Here is a 21,246-nt window from a genome sequence, read left to right as displayed (position 1 = left end):
GAACTTGTTTAAATATGAAACCATGAGCCTCCATCTCTTCACTGTCCAGACTATTTTATTAATATAGGCAAGTCATGTAGTTAAATGAAATGTTCCATTAAGAGAATCACATTCTTTTAACAATTGGTTGAGGATTCCACTCATACCACAAAAACAAAGTTTTCTAATAGTTTTAGAAGTTAGGTTAAAACATACGCAACAGTAGAAATGATGATACTATACTACAATGGCATAAAATGAAGCAAGCCGAGTTCTCCACTGTGTGGAACTTACTGTGCACAGCCTGGAGAGGAAAAGCTGAAGTAAATTCACCAAAACTGCAGCTAGATGAAAGCGTTCTGAACGCTGGACAGCCAGAAATTGTGTGTGGGTTAAAGTTAACATAAGAAGGGAGAAAGAAAATTTGAAAAAAAGTTTAAAACGACACCACACTCAAAAGAAAAAAAAGAAAAGAAAGTCAGTCAGCCAAAGATCTAGACAAACAGCAAGTGTAAGCTCAAGCAAAAGTTTCAAAGCATGATCAAACTAAAGAAAAGTAAAAAATAAATCTTAGCAACTGGCTCTACACATGAAGCCAAACACACTAAAATGTGTGCAAGTTACACATTTGTATAGACATTTTGGTACTGCGATGTGCTTTTGGGTCTACTGAAACACTTCACTTACAAGATAAACAGTCAATTTATTATTTACCAAAAATAGTACTCTTTACACAGTTATTTCAGGTGTAGAGCTAACAAACATATAGTGCCATAAAGATCAGACTTCTTAGTAGTGTTGGAAAAAAAGAAAATCAACAACAAACAGAAAGAATTAATTTTGAGTTTCCCCAGAGCTTCAGATGGCTTGACCGCATTAAAGGTGGCAGATGCAAGAAAAACTCAGCGTTAAGTATCTTCCAACAAAAAGGTAAGAGATTACTTCAATTAAGTATTGATCAAAAGTGCTAGGAGTTCTACCTGTATTTTGGGGCTGAAAAGAAGACTGACTTGCTGTGGGGAAACCTCCAAAATTACTCGAGCCACTAGACTGTCCAAATGCATCAAAGTTTGCAAAACCTGCATTTGCAGAGTTCTGCGCTGTAAATTGCAAAGGAACAAAACATGTTAATGGATATGGGAAACAAACACAAAAAACAGATGTATTAACTGAATTTATGGTCATGACAGCCACCAAGGGTTGTGTCCCATCTCCTGGTTTTTTGTTTTTTTTTTTTTCTTTTCATGAAAAAAGGTATACATTATATTCTACAAATAGAAGTTTTCGGAACAAGCTTTCATGAATTACTTTCATAGACCTATGCCTCCTCCTCACCCACGCTACTACTAAACTGCATGAGCTATTCAACTCAGAGTGTTTGCAGTGTTGATTGATTAGGGAGAAACAACTGAAAGAGTAAAGATGTTTACCTGTTGAACCCAAACCAGGCATCATTCTAAATGTTAACTTTCAAAACAGAATGCATGGACTAACTGAACATTTCTTTGAGAATAAAAACAAGTATTCTTGAAACATATTGATGATTCGAATTCCTACAATACAAAGTGCTTCTTTCCTGAAACCACGTGTCCTGGTTTCAGCTGGGACAGAGTTGTTTTTCTTCATAGTGCCTGACATGATGCCCTGTTTTGGCTTTAGGAAAAAAAAACACAACGCTGATAACACACTGATGTTTTAGTTGTTACTGAGCAGTGCTGCACAGAACCAAGGACATTTCAGTTTTTCAGCTTCTTGTACCGTCCTGCCAGCAAGGGGCTGGGGAGAGCTGGAAGTGGACAGGATCAGGACATCTGACCTAAATCGACTAAAGGGAATTCCATATCATATGGCATCACATGAAAAACATACAGAACTGAGGGCAGTTGGCCAGAGGGGCAGTTACTGCTCAGGGACTGGCTGGGCATCGGTTGGCAGGTAGTGAACAATGGTGTTTGTGAATCAAGACGACAGCATTCATAGACTGTAACCACAAAATAAAATCCAAGGAAATTTCAAACAGAACTTCAGTCTGTCCCTTCCTTTTTGTGTCATACTATAAAAGGAAATAAAAGGAAAAAATCCATTTAATTTCAAGTAGCTGGACATTTGAGCATCAATATATTCAAAAGGAGGTAGGAGTCTAATTCATAAACTCCACATAAAGTCTTAAACATAAGAAACAAAGTGTTTTGTGTTTTAAATCAAATAAAAAAAATCATATATACACATGTAGCTCGAGTCACCTTTTAAAGCTCACAAAAGACCTTCTACTATATAACATATTTGGGCAGAATTTGTTTATTCTAGAGGGATTTTGCAGATTAAACATATAAAAACAGTAAATTACGCCAATTAAGTACTGATATTTAACAGTCGGGTAAAGCTGGCTATTTAAAAGCTGCATTTTTTCCCACTTAATTTCTATTTAAAATATAGCAGCTGTACTTCAGATTTACAAACTAAAGACATTCTTATACAAACAACTCTTTTCTACAACCTCAGTAACAAATAAAAGGGCATCCCTTCACCTAGGATACTGGGAGACAGTGGGAGGTCTGACATCCCTTTTTACGAGCATGAGAGTCAATAAGCAAGAAAAATCAATGAGAAAGCAAGGTCTTGGGAAGGTTCCAGCCCTATTTTTTTTTTTTTTTTACTTTTAACATATGCAAGAAAAAAAATGTTGACAAACAGGGGAAAATGGTTTCTCTTATACATCTGCATTGGTTCAAACAATACTGTGTAGCCTTAACATCCAAATTCCACTCTTCCTTCTTAAAACCAGTAGCTTTAAAAGGGATAAATTAAGAATTTAATTGTAACTTGCTTAAAAATGACTGTGATGCTTTAAATATTGATACACCAGTTGGATAACAACTGCTCAGACCAATGTTTAATTGACCAAATAGGATTCAATACATAAGCGTCACTCCTAGAATTGTGACTTTTTTTCCATTTTAACCTGCCACATGGGTAAGTATGTTAAATATCTTTTGGGTCTAGACTGAAAAACCAGAACATATTATACTACAGGCCACTGAATTTTACTGTATCAACTGACACAAAGCGTGACTGGCAAGCAGGCCCAGTAGAGTTCTAAAGACTCCTGCAGAACATTCCCATGTTAATCTTGCTCTATTTCATGTGGTAACACTTAAACCTGAGCTGAAGTGGTACAAAGGTGAAGACTGGGTAAGACTTGTACTTTCCTGTACCTGAATAATTTGTAAATCATGTTTTAAAGTTCTGGAATTGACAGTCCATCCTAAGTTCTCCACCCAGAAGCCCCAGAACAACACTAAGTTCAGGAACCTGAGCAGACTGCAAATCAGCCCAGGCTCACAACCACTGCTGTGACTGAAAATCAATAAAGCTGTACAAAAACTGGCTAACTCCAGTATGGGATGGAAACACAAGCTGCACTCACAGTTTAGTTTCTTCTGTGAGGTTTGTACTACCTACTGTGGAATAAAAGGTGGGAAATACTCAAAAACCCCTAATGTAAAGGAAACACAATTACAAAATTGAAAAACAATTCCCTAGAAGGGCAGTAACTGTGTCATACTTGTTTTTCCCCAAATAAAGTCTCTTCTGTTGTTACGTGACAGAGTTATCCTGTGTCAAACCTATTTAAAATTGTCTGTGCAGGTACTCCATTCTATCAGTTTATAGGCCAAAATGTTTTTTAATCCTTTTTTGACACTCTTACCAGTATGTAAGCTACAAAGAATGGTTTTTAAAAAGAAGAGTTAGCTAACATCACCTTCAAAATCTCATCATGTTGCAGAAACTATGGGACTTAAATACAGGAAGTTCATGTAAAGTCAGTATGTTTTCCTCTCAGTGTGAAACCATATCCTGAGCCACGTACGTTAGAAAGATTTGGGGAAAAAAGGACCATACCAGAAGTCACACTTCCTGTGCTATCTTTAAGCTTTACATTAGGCTTCACAGATCACAGCACAAGTTCTTTACCATTCTCCTATCAGCTGCTACACTTAGTCATGTGTTAACTGCAAAAGCAGTAACTTACATTATAACTTCAAGAATGCAAAATCTGAGTAAATTTACTCAAATCTGTTTGGGGTTCAAAAACTTTTCTGTAGAAGTCAAGGGAACAATCACAGTGTAATAACTGAAACAGAAAGCTAGTCATGACACCTGGGCATTACTCAGAATTTTGGTTTTCAGCACTTACTTTGACCAGAAATTAACATAATCTTAATGTTATATTTATTCTTGAGCATTTATGCTATTTTTTTTTTTACCCATTCAAAAATGAACCAGAAGAGATACAGCAGAGTTTTACCTAGATTTGGAACGCAGTACTGAAATATACCTTTAACAGGACTTCCACATCCAAGAAGCCACACACGCTAGGTATATGTGAATGCAGATTAATTCAGCACAAATTTGGAAAGAGTTAAGTATCTACAGTAGAAACGCATAATATTGACCAGTCAGCACAAGCTTTCCCACTTAAATACACCTCCAAAACAGTGATTAACATGAACTCTTATGTTAAGGACTTCGCAAAACACACTGCAACAGAGTTTCCTATTCTTTATACTGAATTCAGCTAACTATGTATCATTCTTTGAAAGTTAAGTTTAAGCAAGTCTTGGAAAGTTTGCTTAATTCTTCAGGTGTATGACTGGAGACCCCTCAGTCACTCTACCTCTCAGTTCTTAAGAGCCTCAGATTTCTGAGAAACATCTCTTATTCTTGTCGGCTTAGCAGCATTAGTTCCTCTCAGAAAAACTAGATGAAAAGCTCATTCAGGCCAGGCAGGCAAAGGTACTTTCCCACAATTACAATGCAAGTTCACAACAACATACTTCAGTGACTGCAGAATCAACTTTTTATTTAGGATAGACTTCTATGACTCGTGATATTTGGCTGAAAATACACCCTAAGGGCTCAATATATTTTACTGAAGACATTCTTAAATAATAAGAGCCTACCCCTCCTCCCCAGTGAAGACGTGCTCAAGGCTTGTTTACTCTCCCTGAAAGTACAGAATACTACACATATAGGCTTTATTCAGTTTTCAAACAGAAACACAAGGTGGGGGTGGTGGGGGGAAATCATTCTTTAAACTGAGGGTGCCTTTGTTTTCCTGTAGCAAATTGACAGTCATTGTCAACACATTTGATCTCCCTTAGTCTTTTTATTTGCTTTCTTTCCACGACTGCTCTAATATTTCTCAAAAAGAAAATTAAAGGTCTAATATCAGCTTCTCTCTACATTCTGTTACTCATCCTTTCACTCTCTGCTCCGAAGAATTTAAAGTTCTGAGTAGGCAGAAGATGTTCTAATCATACATATCACAGAAAATAGCTACAGCAACTCCCACTCCAAAAAAATCAGGATTACCAGTATTTGTCTTCCACACTGATATAGAAAGATCTAAACGTAATCAATAAAACATTCTCAAAGCACAGAAGTTAGAAATACCTCACAAATAAGTGTAATCCAAAGTAATCAGAAGTTAAAACTACATTTTATACATACAAAAAGGGATACATTGCTCAGAATACTTACCTGTATGACTGTTAAAGTGTGCAAAGTTAGCAAAATTTGCTGTTGCAGTTGACTGAGGAGCAGGAGCAGCGAAGATATCTGAGCCAAGGTCACTGAGAAGGTCAAATTGTTTCTTTTCTTGTTGCTGCTGTCCTTGAGATCGACCTACAACAGGAGACTACAAACAACATCCAAATTAGTTAAAACAAAACTGATGTTTTACCAAATTGGCTTTTACAAAATGCTAAGAAAAAAAGGACAGACTAAGCTTATTTCTTTAAGAAGTCATTTATTCTTGAAGTTCAAGATGCTGTATACAGTACAAACCCTTCTCCTGCAGTAGGAGAAAGATGTTACTTTATGATACTGTGGCAGCTTTTAAGTGAACTCTGCAGCAGCCTTTTGGATTAAAAGACCATAAAAGAACAAATTAGCAGCATAAAAGCAAGCAATGTCAAAATTACACATTTCAAACTGTAAGCACTGTTCAAATACAAGCAATAAAATTGTATTTTACAAGTTGCAAAATAGTTATTCACTGCATTCTGAAAAAATTTTTAGAATTAAGCATGAGGAAAATACTGAGGAATGTCATAGGAAGGCTGCAAGCTCCAAAATTTCCACTGTGAGTCTGTAAGAGGTCTGCTGAAGAGTTGCCTGCACCCTAAAGGTAAAGGCATTTTTTCAAAAGCCGTCTTTGATTTAAAAGTACATACATAGTGTCGTTTGACAACAGCATATAGAGGCTTGGTAAAACAGCCACAGAATGCAGAGAAAGTAACGAACACGCACGCTTTTCAAGTACATACCCTTAATCATGAAATTAATAATGAATGTCAGCCATTTTATTGTTTTTTAAGGAAAAATGCTTGAAATACCATGCACTGGATTCAGCATATTGACACATTTAAGCAAAAAACAACTGTAATTAGACTTGTCATACACACAAAAAACCTGCTTTTCGAAAATAATCTTGAAAAACTCATTTTTATTTCCATAGAAACACCCTTAAATTTAGAATCTGATCTGTAAATAATTATATACTTCAACAAAATACATAAAATAAGCTTAGATGGTGATGTTATAAGAGTTACTACTGTAAAAATTCCTATACCCCTGAACAAGAAAAAAAATACTCCCGAACAGTTCTGTGCTCTTTGGCTCTTCATTAATTACTCACCTGGCTAGGTGTGCCCTTGTTTAAGTGCAGTGCAGGTGCAGCTTCTCCCAAGAGAGATTTGAGGGGCTTCACCTCAGGTGTGCTGCTTGTACTACTAGCAGAAGACCCCGATATGGATGCATGGACTGATGCCACAACCTTTGCTTGCTCTGGAGGAACATACCTAAATCCAAAGGAGCAATTGTTTTTATAAGTTTAATGCAAAAAGTTCTGCCGAACATACACAAGACTCAAGTGCGAAAACTGGTAGATCTCAGCTTTGCTGTTCTAACTGCTGACCCAACAACAAACCATCAGTAGTTTGCAAAATGCCTAAGAGGTAAATGTCAGAATTTTATTTATTTATTTTCCCAATGTACTAGAAGGCTAAGTCATTCATTTTTAACTTATTTTATTTGGAATACAAACCACCCACATATTCTACCTCCTAAGAAAAGCCTGCACAACTCCTACTTTGCACTGCTGTTGAAACAGAAATGGCTTAAGATAACGTCATCAATATGAACTACACACTGAGAAAGTTCTTTAAATAGTTTTGTTTTCTTTTCCCCTTCTGCTTCCTACAAGAACTATGAATAAAAGTTCAATAAAGCATTTTACCTAAGAGAGCTGCATAATCTAGTCTAAAGAGTACACAAAAGGGAAAGCACACTCAAGAATAACAGTCAATATTTACTTCTTGTCAGAAGCAAACTTCGTAAATTGCAAAGCTATCTTACCATCTTTTCTTCTCATATTTTTCCTGTAGAAATTCCTTTACTTTCTGTGGATCCCTGAAGTCTGGAATTGCTGATGATCTATCATCAAATAGGCCTAGCCAAATCTGTTTGCACACCTTAAAAGATTAAAAATAAAGACTGATTAGTAACAGAAAATATCTTAGTTCAAAACCTATTCAAGTTTACAACTGCTAATGCAATCAAAGCATTAGAAAGTGTGTGGCTGCACAGCGTTTAGACCAGCATGTGCTGCACCAGAAGACTGATCTGGAACAAATACTTGAAGTCAAAAGACCATCTGTCTCTGCAGGACAAGTGAATCCTAACATCCAGATTCACTAGAAAACACTGCTTTTGCAAAGTGTTTGCAATATGTTTTCATAAAGGGACAAAGCATCTGAATGCTACTTACGCTGATCTTTAGGCTCTTCTGTTTCACATAATTCTACACATAATGTTACTTGTACTTCACAGTTTAAACTGCTTGAACAGATTCCATACATCACATCCTTACGTCCCAGCCAGAAGCTTTAGAAGATTTCGATTTTACTATTTAAGATACTGTTTGGGTATAGGACTTTTACTTCATTTTATTTTTAAACAGCCTTTCTTACTTTTCTCTAAACTTTAGATATCATTTTGGTATCGCGTATTTTTAAGTGACTATCTATGAGAGAAGAGGGAAAAGAACTACTCTTCCTTTGATTTAATTTTTTAATTGCAGTTGTGAATTATAAAGAGTCAAACCAACCACAAAATACTCTTCAGCTTGAATTCCTGACCAAAATGAGAAGAAAGGTGACCGTTCTCAAAACCAAAGACACAATTTTTGTACTTAAAAATTAGCGCTTACAAATAGTGCATAGGTAACCTGAACATGCATCTGAACAGCATACCAAACATCAGCTATCCTCTAGAAACAGATGCTGCCATTTTAGAAGAGCTTTCTTCCAGAGAAGCAGAGTCAAAAGATTTATGATGCACATCCTTTCTTCCCACACCATTTCTGAAATTGTTTTGGCCATCCCTCTTCTAAGCCTCCTACAACTGTTCCCTTCCATCCCTGCAATAGTATCAGGACTTCAGCATCATCTCCAATGACCTTCAGAGGAAGCACGTGCTCTAACAAGTGTAGGAGCTGCAGACTGACTGCCTTGAAAGCTGGCAAATCAAGGTAGCAGCTGTGCTACTTTCACTACATCACTTTCCCAAGACAGGCACTAACTCTAGCAGGGGGTGAGAGGGTGCATCTTTTTGTAGCCACATAACTTGACCCAAATTGGAGCAACTCATCTTCAGGAACACTGGTCATCAAATCTGATTGGTCATTTCAAAGATTTCTCTGGACTACCCAGACAGTATAAGTATATATTTCACATTTTTTGACATCTTTATTTCATTCATCTTGATTAAATCTAATACTCCATTGTTTACTGGATAGAGCCAAGCAATGGGAAACATCTAAGAATGAAAGGACAGCTAAATTAATTATTCAAATACTCATCTAAAAATAGCACTAGTATCCTCTACTTCAAATAAGCTCATCAGTTAAACAGCACTCATTCAGCAACTACACTCCACAGAAGAGTGAAATCTAACATCCTGCTCAGAGTTTGCAAAGAAACATCTGGTGGGGGATGAAATGAAACCGACGGTAACTGTGTAACACTTCTTCATACCAATAGGTTACCAACCACAGACTTGGTCAAACTCAAAAGCCTGCCCCTCAAAAAATCAGCTAGGAGTGTGAAGCATTATCTTACACAGTAACAATCTTTCAGTCTATCTAAGCATTACTTCTACTGACAAAGTACACAAACTGAGAACATTCACAGGTCTAGCTTTAGAAATCTGAAGTGGATGCTCCGATGTAGGCCAGAAGTAGTATTTTCATGTTGAGATTTGTAAGTACAGCTGCACCAACTAGCAGCCAGCTGACTGGTAGGAGCAGAAAAATTCTGTTTCTGGCTAGATACAGCAGGAATTGGTGTATTGGAACATGCACAGTTGCTATCCCCCTACCCCCCTCACCCTGTCCCAGTTCTAATATTTCAAGGAACATCCAGAAGCACAGATGGAAAGAAAGAGCTACGCCTAATTTTGGACAAGCCCCTACTTTATCCTGCAACTCGTAGAAAAGGGCTGCACACTGATGATCAGTTTGCATCCAGCCTAAAATAAGATCATGAGCGAAAGAGGAGGTGCTGCTCCCTCCCTACACATTTCAGGCCACTAAATTCTTCCCCTTTCCTCTACTACACCAAAATCAGATCCAAGAAACTCATCAAAATTACCAATGCCATTAGTAGCACAGAAACTCACACAGAGATCAATTCAAACTCAAACCACAGGTTTCTTTTTTTTTTTGCCTTTTTTTTTTTAAGCTTCCTCCCTCAGTCTTCTGCTTCATCTTCACCATGAAGTGCCTAAGCATTCAGAGGGCAGGCAAGAATACAACAATGAAGATTAACTCTAACTCAAGTGCCCCACCACCACTGGCTATGTCTAGGAGAAAGAGAGATCCTTTACAACTTTGGGTCATTACCAGCTATACAGCTAGAGTAGGCAACAGTTGTGAGCACGCAAAGAGCTGTAGGACTATAAAAGGAGGACTTTATTGTCCAGATACACGGCTGGTTTAAAGTACTTGATGGGAGCTTCTTGAAGGGGTTGGTTCTTGCACGTTGAACCTTCAGGCTTCCAAAAATATTTCCTGGAGCAACTAATTTCTTCTAATCACCTAAACACAGAAGTAGCAACTGAATATGCCTTAAGTCACTGTAACAACTTAATTAAACCTGCCAGGCACCCTTTATTGGTTCTCAGTCAGTGGAAGCAGAGAGAAGAGTATTTCTAATACTAGGGTAAGAGGGGAATACCACACCACACAGCAGCCAAGCAGAAAAACCTACACTTAGTCTCACATGCTTCAGCAAGCAGCACTCATTTTAATCAACAGTTTTCACTAGTATTTCTAGTACTGTCCAACTTTTACTTTCACACACTTAAATTTCACTTAAGTTTCTTTACATAAAGAATTTGTAGAGAGTACACAATGTTTTGGAAATCTTAAATACAAATAAGTCTTTCAGAACGCCTTTTTTTTTTTTAAATAAAGCTTTAGTATCACACAATGAACTAATAAAAGACACAGTTATGTCTATTTCTGTATGAAGTACCACCCAATGCTTTGAACATCAGCAGCCATTCCGAGCGAGCACTGAGAGCACAATAAAAGGCCTGTTGTCTTTGCTCGCTTGCTAGTGACCTGTATGCTCTTTCTAGCTATACTTTTGTTACTATCATCTGACTTGACAGGGATCTACAATAATGCATTGATTACGCTTCAAGCAAGCCGTAACAATGGTCGGCTATCTACAAAAAAGTGGCACCAAACTGTACAATATTATACAATGAAATAAAACTTGGAAGTTGAAACACAAGGAAATATTAATTGCGGTCAGAGACAGAACTCATTAATGCTATGATTCAAAATAGTTGCCTTTCTATCATCTTAAACTAAGAAGATACTAACTACTATAGCCAGTGCAAAGCAAAGTGAGAAACATAAGCATTTTTACTGACCAGATTACACTATTTCAACACTATTTAAATGTTAGGCTTACAGTAAAGCTCAAGGAAGTGTCTTCTTTTTTAAAAAAAATTAGCGTCATAGAATTTAAATCATAGAATCAGCATTTTGAAGGATTTGTAGTTTAGTTATGGTGGGGTATTCAGCATTTACATCTAGGGTACCCTAGTCACCCCCCACTTATCACGGTTTTTTTTAAATCCACTACCTGAATTTGTCAGCACTTGAGATACTACAAGATTAATCATAATAAAAAAAACAGGCAGAAAATTGGATCAGCAACTTCAGTTGACAGCACTTCAGTATGAGCTCCAGTTCTATGTTCTGTCTGGCCTGAGCCGTCTCAGGACACCTGGACAAATTAGCACACAAATCATTCACAGCAGGTGCTGACTCATGCTCAGGCATTACCTCCAACACACGGAGAAAAAAGCAAAGCTCCAAAAAGATGGTAGAGGGCATGTAAATCTGGTCAAAAACATGCTTTAAGAGTTTAGATGCTCTGTTAAAGATTTTGAATCTAAACTTACTATAAGAAAAAAAAAGCAAGAAAGTAATTAAAAAACAAATTATATGTATGTTTTGGGATATGAAACCCAAGTTTCTTGAAGAGCACATTTTTTAAACTAACACCTAGCTACCTCATACCTTAATCAGCCTGGCAGGGCCAAATAGGAAAATGCTACTGCCCAAGTTTCCAGATACATCTTAAACTCCATTGTAACAGAATTACTTGCTCTTCTGCTTTCACAGATAGTAGTACCTAAAGTATCCAAATCCATCACAAAGTTGCATAACTTTTCCATTAAGGTACCAGACCTGAAATGCTAAGGCTTTCTGAAATCCTTCTACTTCGCCTCATTTTCTTGAGCTAAGACTGGTTCAGCCATTTAATAGTAATATTGTTCTTTTCACAACAGCAGCACAAATAAAGCTTCTGCTCAAAAGCTCCATACATTCACCAAAAGCCATGCTATATTCCTCCTTTTGATAACCAAAGCTCTACTAAACAAAATGCTCTTCTTAGATGAGAAGAGCCTGGCAAATCGGAGCCAAGAGTAAACATTCAAGTTACGTGGGAGCCCCTAGAAACAGTGGAACATATCCAACAATCCATAATCATTGTCCACTGTCCCTGAGAAGTATAATTAGTCCGTGTCCCACTGGTTCACCAATGCAGCAAGAAAAAAAAGACATGCTGAAGTCACAATGAGTAAGCGCATGCAGTATTTGAAAGTCCAATTTGTTGGAAGGCTGACAGAAGAAAGACTTGGAAGTTTTGCATGCCTCTAGTACATCTCGGTGAATATCATGGGAGCTGCAAAACAACAAGATAAAGCAAAGTTGAGCAAACCTTGTTAGGTGACAATAATTAGAAGAAATGAAGACTCAGAATAGCCAGCTTAGTGGCATTTAAAAGTTCATGAGGACACTTTTACAACTGGTTTGGGAAGAACAGCATCTGTTCTCTGCCAACAAGCTTCAGACATGTAAGGGATGTCATTAGACATTTGGCAACTAGATACAAGGAAGTACAGCATGCAGCAATGAGGAAAAGAGAATCACAACCAGCTTCAACCTACTCACCCTGACCTAGATAAAAACCCTGGAGGCAGAAAGGCAGAAACTGCAAGTTGACGTAACTTATCACAAAAAGGAAAAATTGGGCCAAGAGCATACAGTATGGTCCCTTCCAACTCTAAGGAAGTTATGATTTGTCTTCATATCACTAGTTTATCCAAGTCTATACTCAACAACTATTCTATTTGAAGGATAAACTCCTTCCCAGGATAAATGCATTTACCTACCTTGTTTTCTATATACCATTTAAGTTTACAGTCCTGCAGTTTGAGGAATTGCCTTTGTTTTCAGCTTTGGCATAGAGGACTACAGAACTGACACTACTCATTGCGCATCAGGTACTCCACAAAATCAAGCTGACCAGAAAGGCTTCTGGTTTAAAACGCAGCTTCCTATTTCATTTCTTACTTTCAGGAGTTCCAGACAGAGCTCAAAGGAATACCCATTTATATGTTTCTAGGTTGGGATAGCTGCATTTCGTGGTGATGGGAGGTTAAATATAGACTCATATGGCAGAGAGGGAGAAACACACTAAAAACTGCTCATAGAGGAAAAACAGCTGTATCCACTCAGTTTTGCAGAAAGCCTGAAATTCTGTTCTAGTGCTATGTATTTCAGCCACCAAACATTTCACCATGTCATAACTATTTCACTGATACAGATCTCCTGTGTGTGTGGGAAGGCAGACATGAGAGAAACAAAGGCCTTCTGCTTACACAACACATTGAACCACCACACTTAAACTCCTGTTAGCCTAATTCTGCTAGTTAGGAATCATATAGAATCAGTTAGGCCCTGCTATACAGTAGAAGGCAGCAGAGCAATGATAAATTATAATAAGACACGTACTTCTGCTGGGAGAAGCTATACTTTTAGTAGAAAATACACACTATTAGACCTATAGCAACAGAGCACTTCTTATTTAGATCCAGACATCCCACTGCACAGGAAGACTACCTGTGTCAGACTTGTTTAAAAAGCTCTAATGAGATATTACCTTTCAGCAGAATGGTAAACGCAAAATTAGATTTCTCCCTCTCCCCAACAAAATATCCTGTCGTGCACCAAATATAATGCTGACAGTGCAAATAACTACAGATTACTATACACCAGAACTATGTTCCAAAACATAACATTCACCACAGGAAGAAAGATTTGGAAACAGTTCCCTTATGTAAGCAAGTTATAGCTTTGTTTAGTAGTTCAGCATTTCTAATGTCAATATTATTCATTAATCTCTGTAGGTTAAAGGAATTTTATACTGTCAGTGTACAGATTTCAAAGACAGTTTGGGTCCAAAAGCTACAGCTGCTTTCGTAAGCACAGTCCATGCTAGCAAATCCTGCTAACAAAGACACTGCTCCACACACAGTCAGCTCATCCATCTCTATATCGTATTAACAGAACCACGGATGTACTACAAGGACACCTGACCACACAGCTCACACTGTCAGGACTCATCAGCTCCAGCTTATTGCTATTCTTTCCACTCACAGGTTTCTAGGCTACCTTCCATAGTGAAGAGAATTATTGGGCAGCATTTTGTTTAGCCCTAAGACTAGCTTTGAACCAGCCCCATACTGCTACCAGTTCTGGAGTTCCAGATCTTCCTGGAATCTAGAGAGTAGGAAACAGGAAACAAACACTTGTACCATACCCGCTACTATGAAGAAAATCGTCTCTATCCCAATCAAAACCAGGGCAACAGGTGCCATTAAGTAAGGGCCACAGGAAAGCATACTTAAGCACTGTTAAACTACTTTCAGGCAGGTGAGCATCCCTGCACAGCATTCTGCTCACTAGCTCAGGTGAGCATATATCCCAGAGCAAAACAGCTTTTTCAAATACAAGAACAAAGTCATTTTCCACCACTACACACATTTTAGAATAAGCTATTGAGAAAAGTTAAGTATTTGGCAGACATCAATAACAGAAAAATTAACTATCAAGTAAGAGCTTTGCCTCATATTACTATTTTTCACATTCGGTAGGAAGCTTCTGTACAGATATTCACAACTGTAATGGTAATGAGTACCACCTCCACTTACCGCAAGCGGCAAGTTCTCTTTCCACTAACACTGCACTACTGAATCAGAAGCCTAATCAACATTAGCTCTGTTTGAATGCTCATAATTAAGTGAGTCTCCACACCACACACTCTTTAGCATACCTAACATGAGGTATTAAAATACCTCATACGCTGCTCTCTGTGAAGAGGAGAAAAAAATCCTACCCAGAAAAATAGAATTGCCTTCATCCTTCAAAAGGAATTCAGAAGGCACTTGAGGAATATCACCTTGAAGACATCTCCATTCTTGCCATACAAGTGAGCTACCTGCAGCACCAGAGTCTGGATGTCTACCTGCAGATGAGTAAGCAACACCAGAATATAGATCTCTCCAAGTACAGTAAGAAGGTTTAGATTTGAACCCGAAGTAGTAAAAACTCATCCAAAAGTTACCTGTGCTAGGAAGATTTTCAGTGAATATACAGGGAAGGAAATAACATCTCACATTTTAAGAGAAGCTGCTCTGAATAGTTTCTTCCAAATGCAGTCCCTTTGGAGAAGCCTTTTAGTAAGCAAAGGTTTAACAACGTGTGCCACAGACGACAGCAATTTGTGACAACTGGGAAGAAGTTACTAAGAAAACTTCACCCTCTGTTTTTAAGGGAACTTCAACCTCACACAATACATTGACCTTATAAACAATTCCCTAAAGGACAGCGGAAGACTACTTCCTCCAAGAGCAACTCACCACCTTAATAACGACTTTATCTCAGTGAAGGTTTGTTTAATGTGCTTTCTTGCTATTTTTCTTTCAACAGAGAACAAATTCCCTGTGGTACACACCATGATCTATTAATCCAGAATAGGAAAGTTTACCACAGAGGCTCTGGCTAAGTAGATATAAAAGTATTTTACACACTAAAGAAAAACTGAAGTAAAAATACCAACTTGAAATAAAAACTTTATTTTTCTTCCAGTAGCAGACCTAAAAAGTTCAGTGTTACCAACACGTAGAACATTTAGTGTCTGTACTTTGTTTCATACTGATCTCTAAAACATTGGACAGTTCCATATCTGAAGAAGTTCAGACCAGAAAGTTTCATTTCTTAACATCAGCATGGATGTCTATGTAGAAGAACAAACTAGACAAAAAAGGATTTTTTGTCAAGTGAGATAAACTTCATCTACCCAATACTTAACTAAAGTCCAATACTAACACAAGAAAGCTACTATTTCACAACTACAAAACACAACGTGACAAAGTAAAAGCATGTTTAATTAGGTTTTAAACTTCTAACAGTGTTTAAAGCACTAACACTTCAGTATGCAACCTATTATCTGCAACAATAGAAGCACATCTTATTTATGAGGTAGCTCATTTAAATCATTACAGTGTTTTTTGTTAATGAGAGCAATAAATACTACAACAAAGACATGCGCTTTTTGAAACAGTGTGTCATTGCAGATATCTCAAGTGTATTTGTGTTGACAGTAAATTATGAATAAGATAAATCATGATCTCAGGGTAGTCAGCTCTATAATGAGAAGGACAACTACTCCGATCAACTAAGTAAGGACTGCTTCGGGTTTCAAATCAGTGAAAAAAGTCTTCACATTTTCTTGCCACAGCAGACTCAGAAAAAAGTGAAATAAAAACAAATGCAGGTGCATACATATACATGGGCTGCTCTGAAAGTAATGCCTCCTATTTATTTCCATAGAAACTACAGCAGATACAAACAGCACAATAATACTATTTGATAGAGCAAATCCTCAGCTACAAAACAGTAATGAACAAGAGACTGCACATCACGCTCATAAAAAAGCCTGCAACAGCAGAGGTGCCCCACTGCTGCAACACACCACCCACTGCCTCACTATGCTCACATCCACAGTTTGGTCTCCATAAACATTCAGTGAGTGTCAGTGAATGTCAATGGGTGCCATTTCTTCCTCATGGAGGAATTCAGTTCCACACCTTTGCTTTATACATACTTCCATGTCAGACACCATTCTGTCAGACTGCCCCTCTGCTGCCATCTGTTACACGGCAACAAAATGTAATGGGATATTGGCAGGAAGGTTCAACTTCTAATGCCATACCACCAGTGTCCACCTCTTGACATCATGTGCTAACATAAGATAGGCGGCATTACTTTTGGAGCAGCCCTCAAATATATACACAAACACACAAATATATATATGTATGCATACACAATTTAGGTCTGTGCATACATACATATACATACTCACATGTTCTCCTTAATACTTGGGAAATGTAAAGTTAGAGTTTACAGTCTAATCTTATGGAAAGAGACTCCAGTATACTTTACCTAAACCCACAAAAGATTCCTTATTACTCTCCTTGTGCAAAAAGTCAATAGTGTGCTATAATATTTACCCTGTTAAACAGCTTGAACAAGCCAAAACAATTTCAAAAAGCTATTCAAAGATACCGAGAAAATGTTGTAGTGCCTGGTGGAGTTTAGACTCCATTCCAGCTTTGTCTAGAGCAATCATCCACTGAACGACTAACAGTCATTTCAACAAGTAATACTTATTTCTTAGGACAGGAAAAGAAATTGCTACTTGTACTTTCATTCTTAAAGCTGACAGTTATGAATGGGGCTAAGTTTATAAAAGTTAAGTGTCAGCATTTTAACTAATGGTGAGCTTTACACCCACAAAGCATCACAAGAACATGTTAGTATGATACTCCATAGACTACAATCAGTGACTCTACTGAAACAGAATACAGAGCCAAAGTGAAAAAGAACCCTTCCATATTTGAATTAGAAATCGAAGTTGCCTCCAACTTCTTAATGTTACAGCACAATATTAAAATGCAAATCTCATCTCCAAATTGAGGACAGCAACAACCAAATCCAAGGTTTACATTCTACACAGGTCCCCATAAAAGCCAATCCAATTTTACACCAGATTTAGTTTTCATTTATTAAAAAAATATAATCAATACAGTACACTAGAACTTTGTCCTTTCAAAGCTGTCCCAGGTCACTCTAAACATACAGTTGCTCATTATCTAATCCTTAGAGGAAATAATTTCTCCCTTTACTTCCTCTCTTCAAGGACCTTCAAAATACCAGTATATTTTTATTGAAGAAAAAGGCTACTGAATATACTGTAAGGCTTTCCAGCACCTACCTTGTAGATATACATCTACAGGCAAGAAATTTATGTTTGCCATGGTTGATTCTTTCAGGAGACACTGCTGCAGTCAGCCTAAAGGTCTTGGCAAGCAGAGCTTTAAGAAAGAAAAACTGGCTCTGAAGATCTGACCATGTGGACCTAGACTGGTCAGGCTGAGCAATAACAACATTCTGATCATCAGCTACTGAAGTGAAATGAGCTCTTTAGAAGCATCACTTCAAATGAGCTTACCTTCAAGACTCCTGTCTACTTGTTGCTTAGAAAACCTCACGCTTTACTTACATGCTATTTCAAAGTTGAATATTAAAAATGCTTATCACTTGGTATTCTGTAATTAATACTTACTTCATTTCCGTGTTTCTGCAGAAATTCTATTTCCTGTTGTGTGAAAGTAGTCATTGAAATTGACTTCACTCTGTGGGGTGGATTCAAGCCCCGTCTAAAAGAAGAAGCAAGAAGTATCTAGTCAGTATTCAGGAAATTTGTCATCACACAATCACTTTTAACATTACAAATGAAAGCCAACTCATCTCAAAACTGCATTCAGAGTGCAAAGTCAAATAACTGAACTTCAGAGGAGACCAAAGTTGCACATGCCAACTGTTCCTTCCTATGCAAATTTAGGAGGACAGTTATACTGCTTTTGAAACCTTTATCTGCTTCCCCAAACTTGTTCATCTTTTCCTTTACACTTAATCTCTCAATGTTGGGTCCCTCCATCATCATTTGCTTCCCCTCCCAGTCCTCTTTCACTTGACCTCACTCTAAATGGAATAGATTTCTGCCTGATAGATTTCCCAGCTCAGATTCTTTTCCTCTTGCTCTAGCCTACATTTCCCATTTCCTCCCAGCACCTTTCTCTAGCTTATTTTTTGCCCTTCTGTCCACAGGCCTGTCATCTTATTTCTCCTGAACACTACACAAGTAACACCAACTGAAGAAAAAAGTCAAATTTTTGATTGTGCCCTCAAAACAGTGGAACAGCTCAAAGCTGCAACGGCTCTGCCTCACACAAAAATGGGCACATTCTCACATCCACACACTGCTCAAAGCAGGACTAACAGAAACTCAAAAATCAATTTTGCTACCAAAGCTTGATACTGTCAAAACCAGTTCAGTCAACACCTGCAAGCACAGAAAAATTCTACTGAGTAACACTGCTAGTATAAGAAAATACTTTCCCTTCAAGCTTTTTCCATAAGTACATGCTAACTACTGCTTTTGCCCACAAATGCTTGCAATTAAAATCAAACTGTGTTTTGCTCAATGAAAGGAAGAGCATTACAGCCCACATATACCAAACAGTGGGGGCACTGACAGGTAGCACAGCTGTGTTACCTTAATCAGGTCTGCATTTTTTTTTTATGCCATCTTAAAAAGAAAATGCACATTAACTATGAGATAACAAAATACTGCATTCTTTATGTACGTGAGAAGACAGTTTCCAGATAAGTTGATGGAAGCTCTCCAGGAACGTAATACAGGGCCAGCAAACAGCTAACAAATCAACTGGTACAGGGTTAGCTCTGTTGCTTATATTTGTTACTTACCATTAATTACAAACCAGTGACAATTAATTTAAGCTGAATAGCAGTTTTGTTTAAACTCTGATTACTTCAGGAATATTAACTATAAAGTAACTGTTCTCTGTCAAGACAGTAAGTGACAAACCTAGTTTGCTCACTTGATTAATGAAGAGTTAATCTTTGAACACAAGTTTAAAAGGTAATTTTTTCCAGTTCTGAACTTTTGTGAAAGCATAACAAAAAAATCTGTTGTGAAGTTCCCTTGCAAATTCACCTTGATGCCTACGTTCACTATAAGAAGTCAACAGTGACCCTGTGTTTAAAAAAGATACACTTGATTTCCACATAAAAAGTTGGATACTGGTAAGAACACTAGGCACAACATGAAGCTTAGGTATTACTTTAAAAGATGTAGATTTAAGATACTCAGTGTTTGAAACACTTGGGTAAACACAAGCAATTCATTGTATCTTTCCAAGACATACACAAACTTACAAGTAATCAAAAAGCAGAAGTCACATGTGAACCTACTGGCCTATGAAAATTAGTTTTACAGAATGTTATGTGCTAAAGCAAATTTTTTTCAAACCTGAATATCTAAAATTAGACTCCATGGTTTAGTACCTCAGCAAGAAAGCACAAGATATTGAAGGAGGAAAACACATGTACCTGCTCTACACTGATTTATGAGGGCTCTTCACAGCTTTTACATGAGCAGAAGTACACAGTTCTGTTAAGTGCCGCACTAAGCACATTTAAAGCACTGACTCGATGGTGTTTAGCCTAACAAGAGGCTTCCAACATAGCCCGCTCTCTCTCCTACGCAGACTGCTCTACTGTTTTGAAGTTCATGTTAAAATCCTCAAGATGCCCGGATTTACAAGATATGGCTGTGATGTGCGAGAAGATAACTCATTTCTTTTACATTCTCATGCTTAAGGAGGGAAATGTACCCCATCCCTACAGGTCACAGCCTGACACAGAAGCATCCAAGGTCTTGCATGATAGAAGAGCATGCCACTAGATCAGTGATCTAATAAAACGTGAAATCCTGAATTTTAATGGTCAGAAATACAAAGTTAACTATCAAGCTACGTTATCAGATATATAATTAACTCTTATGTTTATTTAAGATGGCCAGGGGTGGGAGGAAGCCTAGAAAGACCTCCTCACATACTGGAACTGCATAAGAAATCAGCCTGGAACAAAGAGTTCAAGACAAGAGGCTATATTGCACAGCATGCAAATACAACCCGAAAGATGCACAAAGAGTCTTGAAAAAATTACTTAGATTCTACAATCAGAACAGCTTAAAAACATTTTTAATATGATTTACTACTAGCATGAGCTACTTTCAAACATGCTGCTTTCCTATATCCAGGAACTGACTAGAATCTCCCTAGAACAGAACAGTTACTGGATTTAGAAAGCAGAAGACAAGTACTAAAGCTCTGGCTTCACAAGTCCTAAGGTATTTTACCCTTCCTTACCTAGAGTAATTACAGATGATTCACAAGCAATTCATGTACATACAGGAGAAGCTTAATGGTAGACAGCCAAGTACAGTTACCCCTCAAGAGGAATTACGGGCCTTCTTCATCCAAATAGAAAAAAAAATATGAGAATTTACCTAATACTTGCTGTTTCTTTCTATATATTAGACAAGCATTTTGCCCAGTTCTAATGCTTTGCAGTATACCTGTTTAACAGGAGACAAATGAATTATAGGCACTATTAATCTGAGTAAGGGTTTAAACTCAAATTGACTCCAAACATGTATTTGTAACCCGTATGGATGCAGCAGTACCAGTTACTCCTTTCTCTGCTGCAGAGCTCCTGAGGATGACACCACAGCACTTAATCCAGATCGCAGCCATCTCCTATCCAGCGCTCAGGAAGAATGACTGAGTCAGATGACCATTCTGCCAGGCTGCACGCAGCCGGCACACCACAGCTAGAGCATCCCA

At 37.7% G+C, this 21,246-nt stretch overlaps 1 protein-coding gene across 4 annotated transcripts in view; it reads right to left on the bottom strand.

The window, feature by feature from the left end:
• AGFG1 (ArfGAP with FG repeats 1) overlaps window positions 1-21,246 on the bottom strand; it is a 37,920-nt gene that overhangs the window by 10,244 nt on the left and 6,430 nt on the right. For 2 of the 4 annotated variants that reach the window (XM_021393368.1, XM_021393367.1), the window contains exons 2-7: window positions 18,099-18,192; window positions 7,402-7,517; window positions 6,683-6,845; window positions 5,524-5,680; window positions 960-1,079; window positions 274-345 (exon numbers count right to left, since the gene is read on the bottom strand). In XM_021393368.1, the coding sequence (XP_021249043.1) occupies window positions 274-345; window positions 960-1,079; window positions 5,524-5,680; window positions 6,683-6,845; window positions 7,402-7,517; window positions 18,099-18,192 (722 nt within the window). The remainder of the gene's footprint in view (window positions 1-273; window positions 346-959; window positions 1,080-5,523; window positions 5,681-6,682; window positions 6,846-7,401; window positions 7,518-18,098; window positions 18,193-21,246) is intronic. The other 2 variants (XM_021393369.1, XM_021393370.1) reach the window with 2 other exon arrangements.

The sequence above is a fragment of the Numida meleagris genome, chromosome 4 (assembly GCF_002078875.1).
Source record: "Numida meleagris isolate 19003 breed g44 Domestic line chromosome 4, NumMel1.0, whole genome shotgun sequence".
Classification (NCBI taxonomy): Eukaryota; Metazoa; Chordata; class Aves; order Galliformes; family Numididae; genus Numida; species Numida meleagris.
Note: the sequence above shows the minus strand (reverse complement) of the source record. Positions and strands in the feature narration are given on the sequence as shown.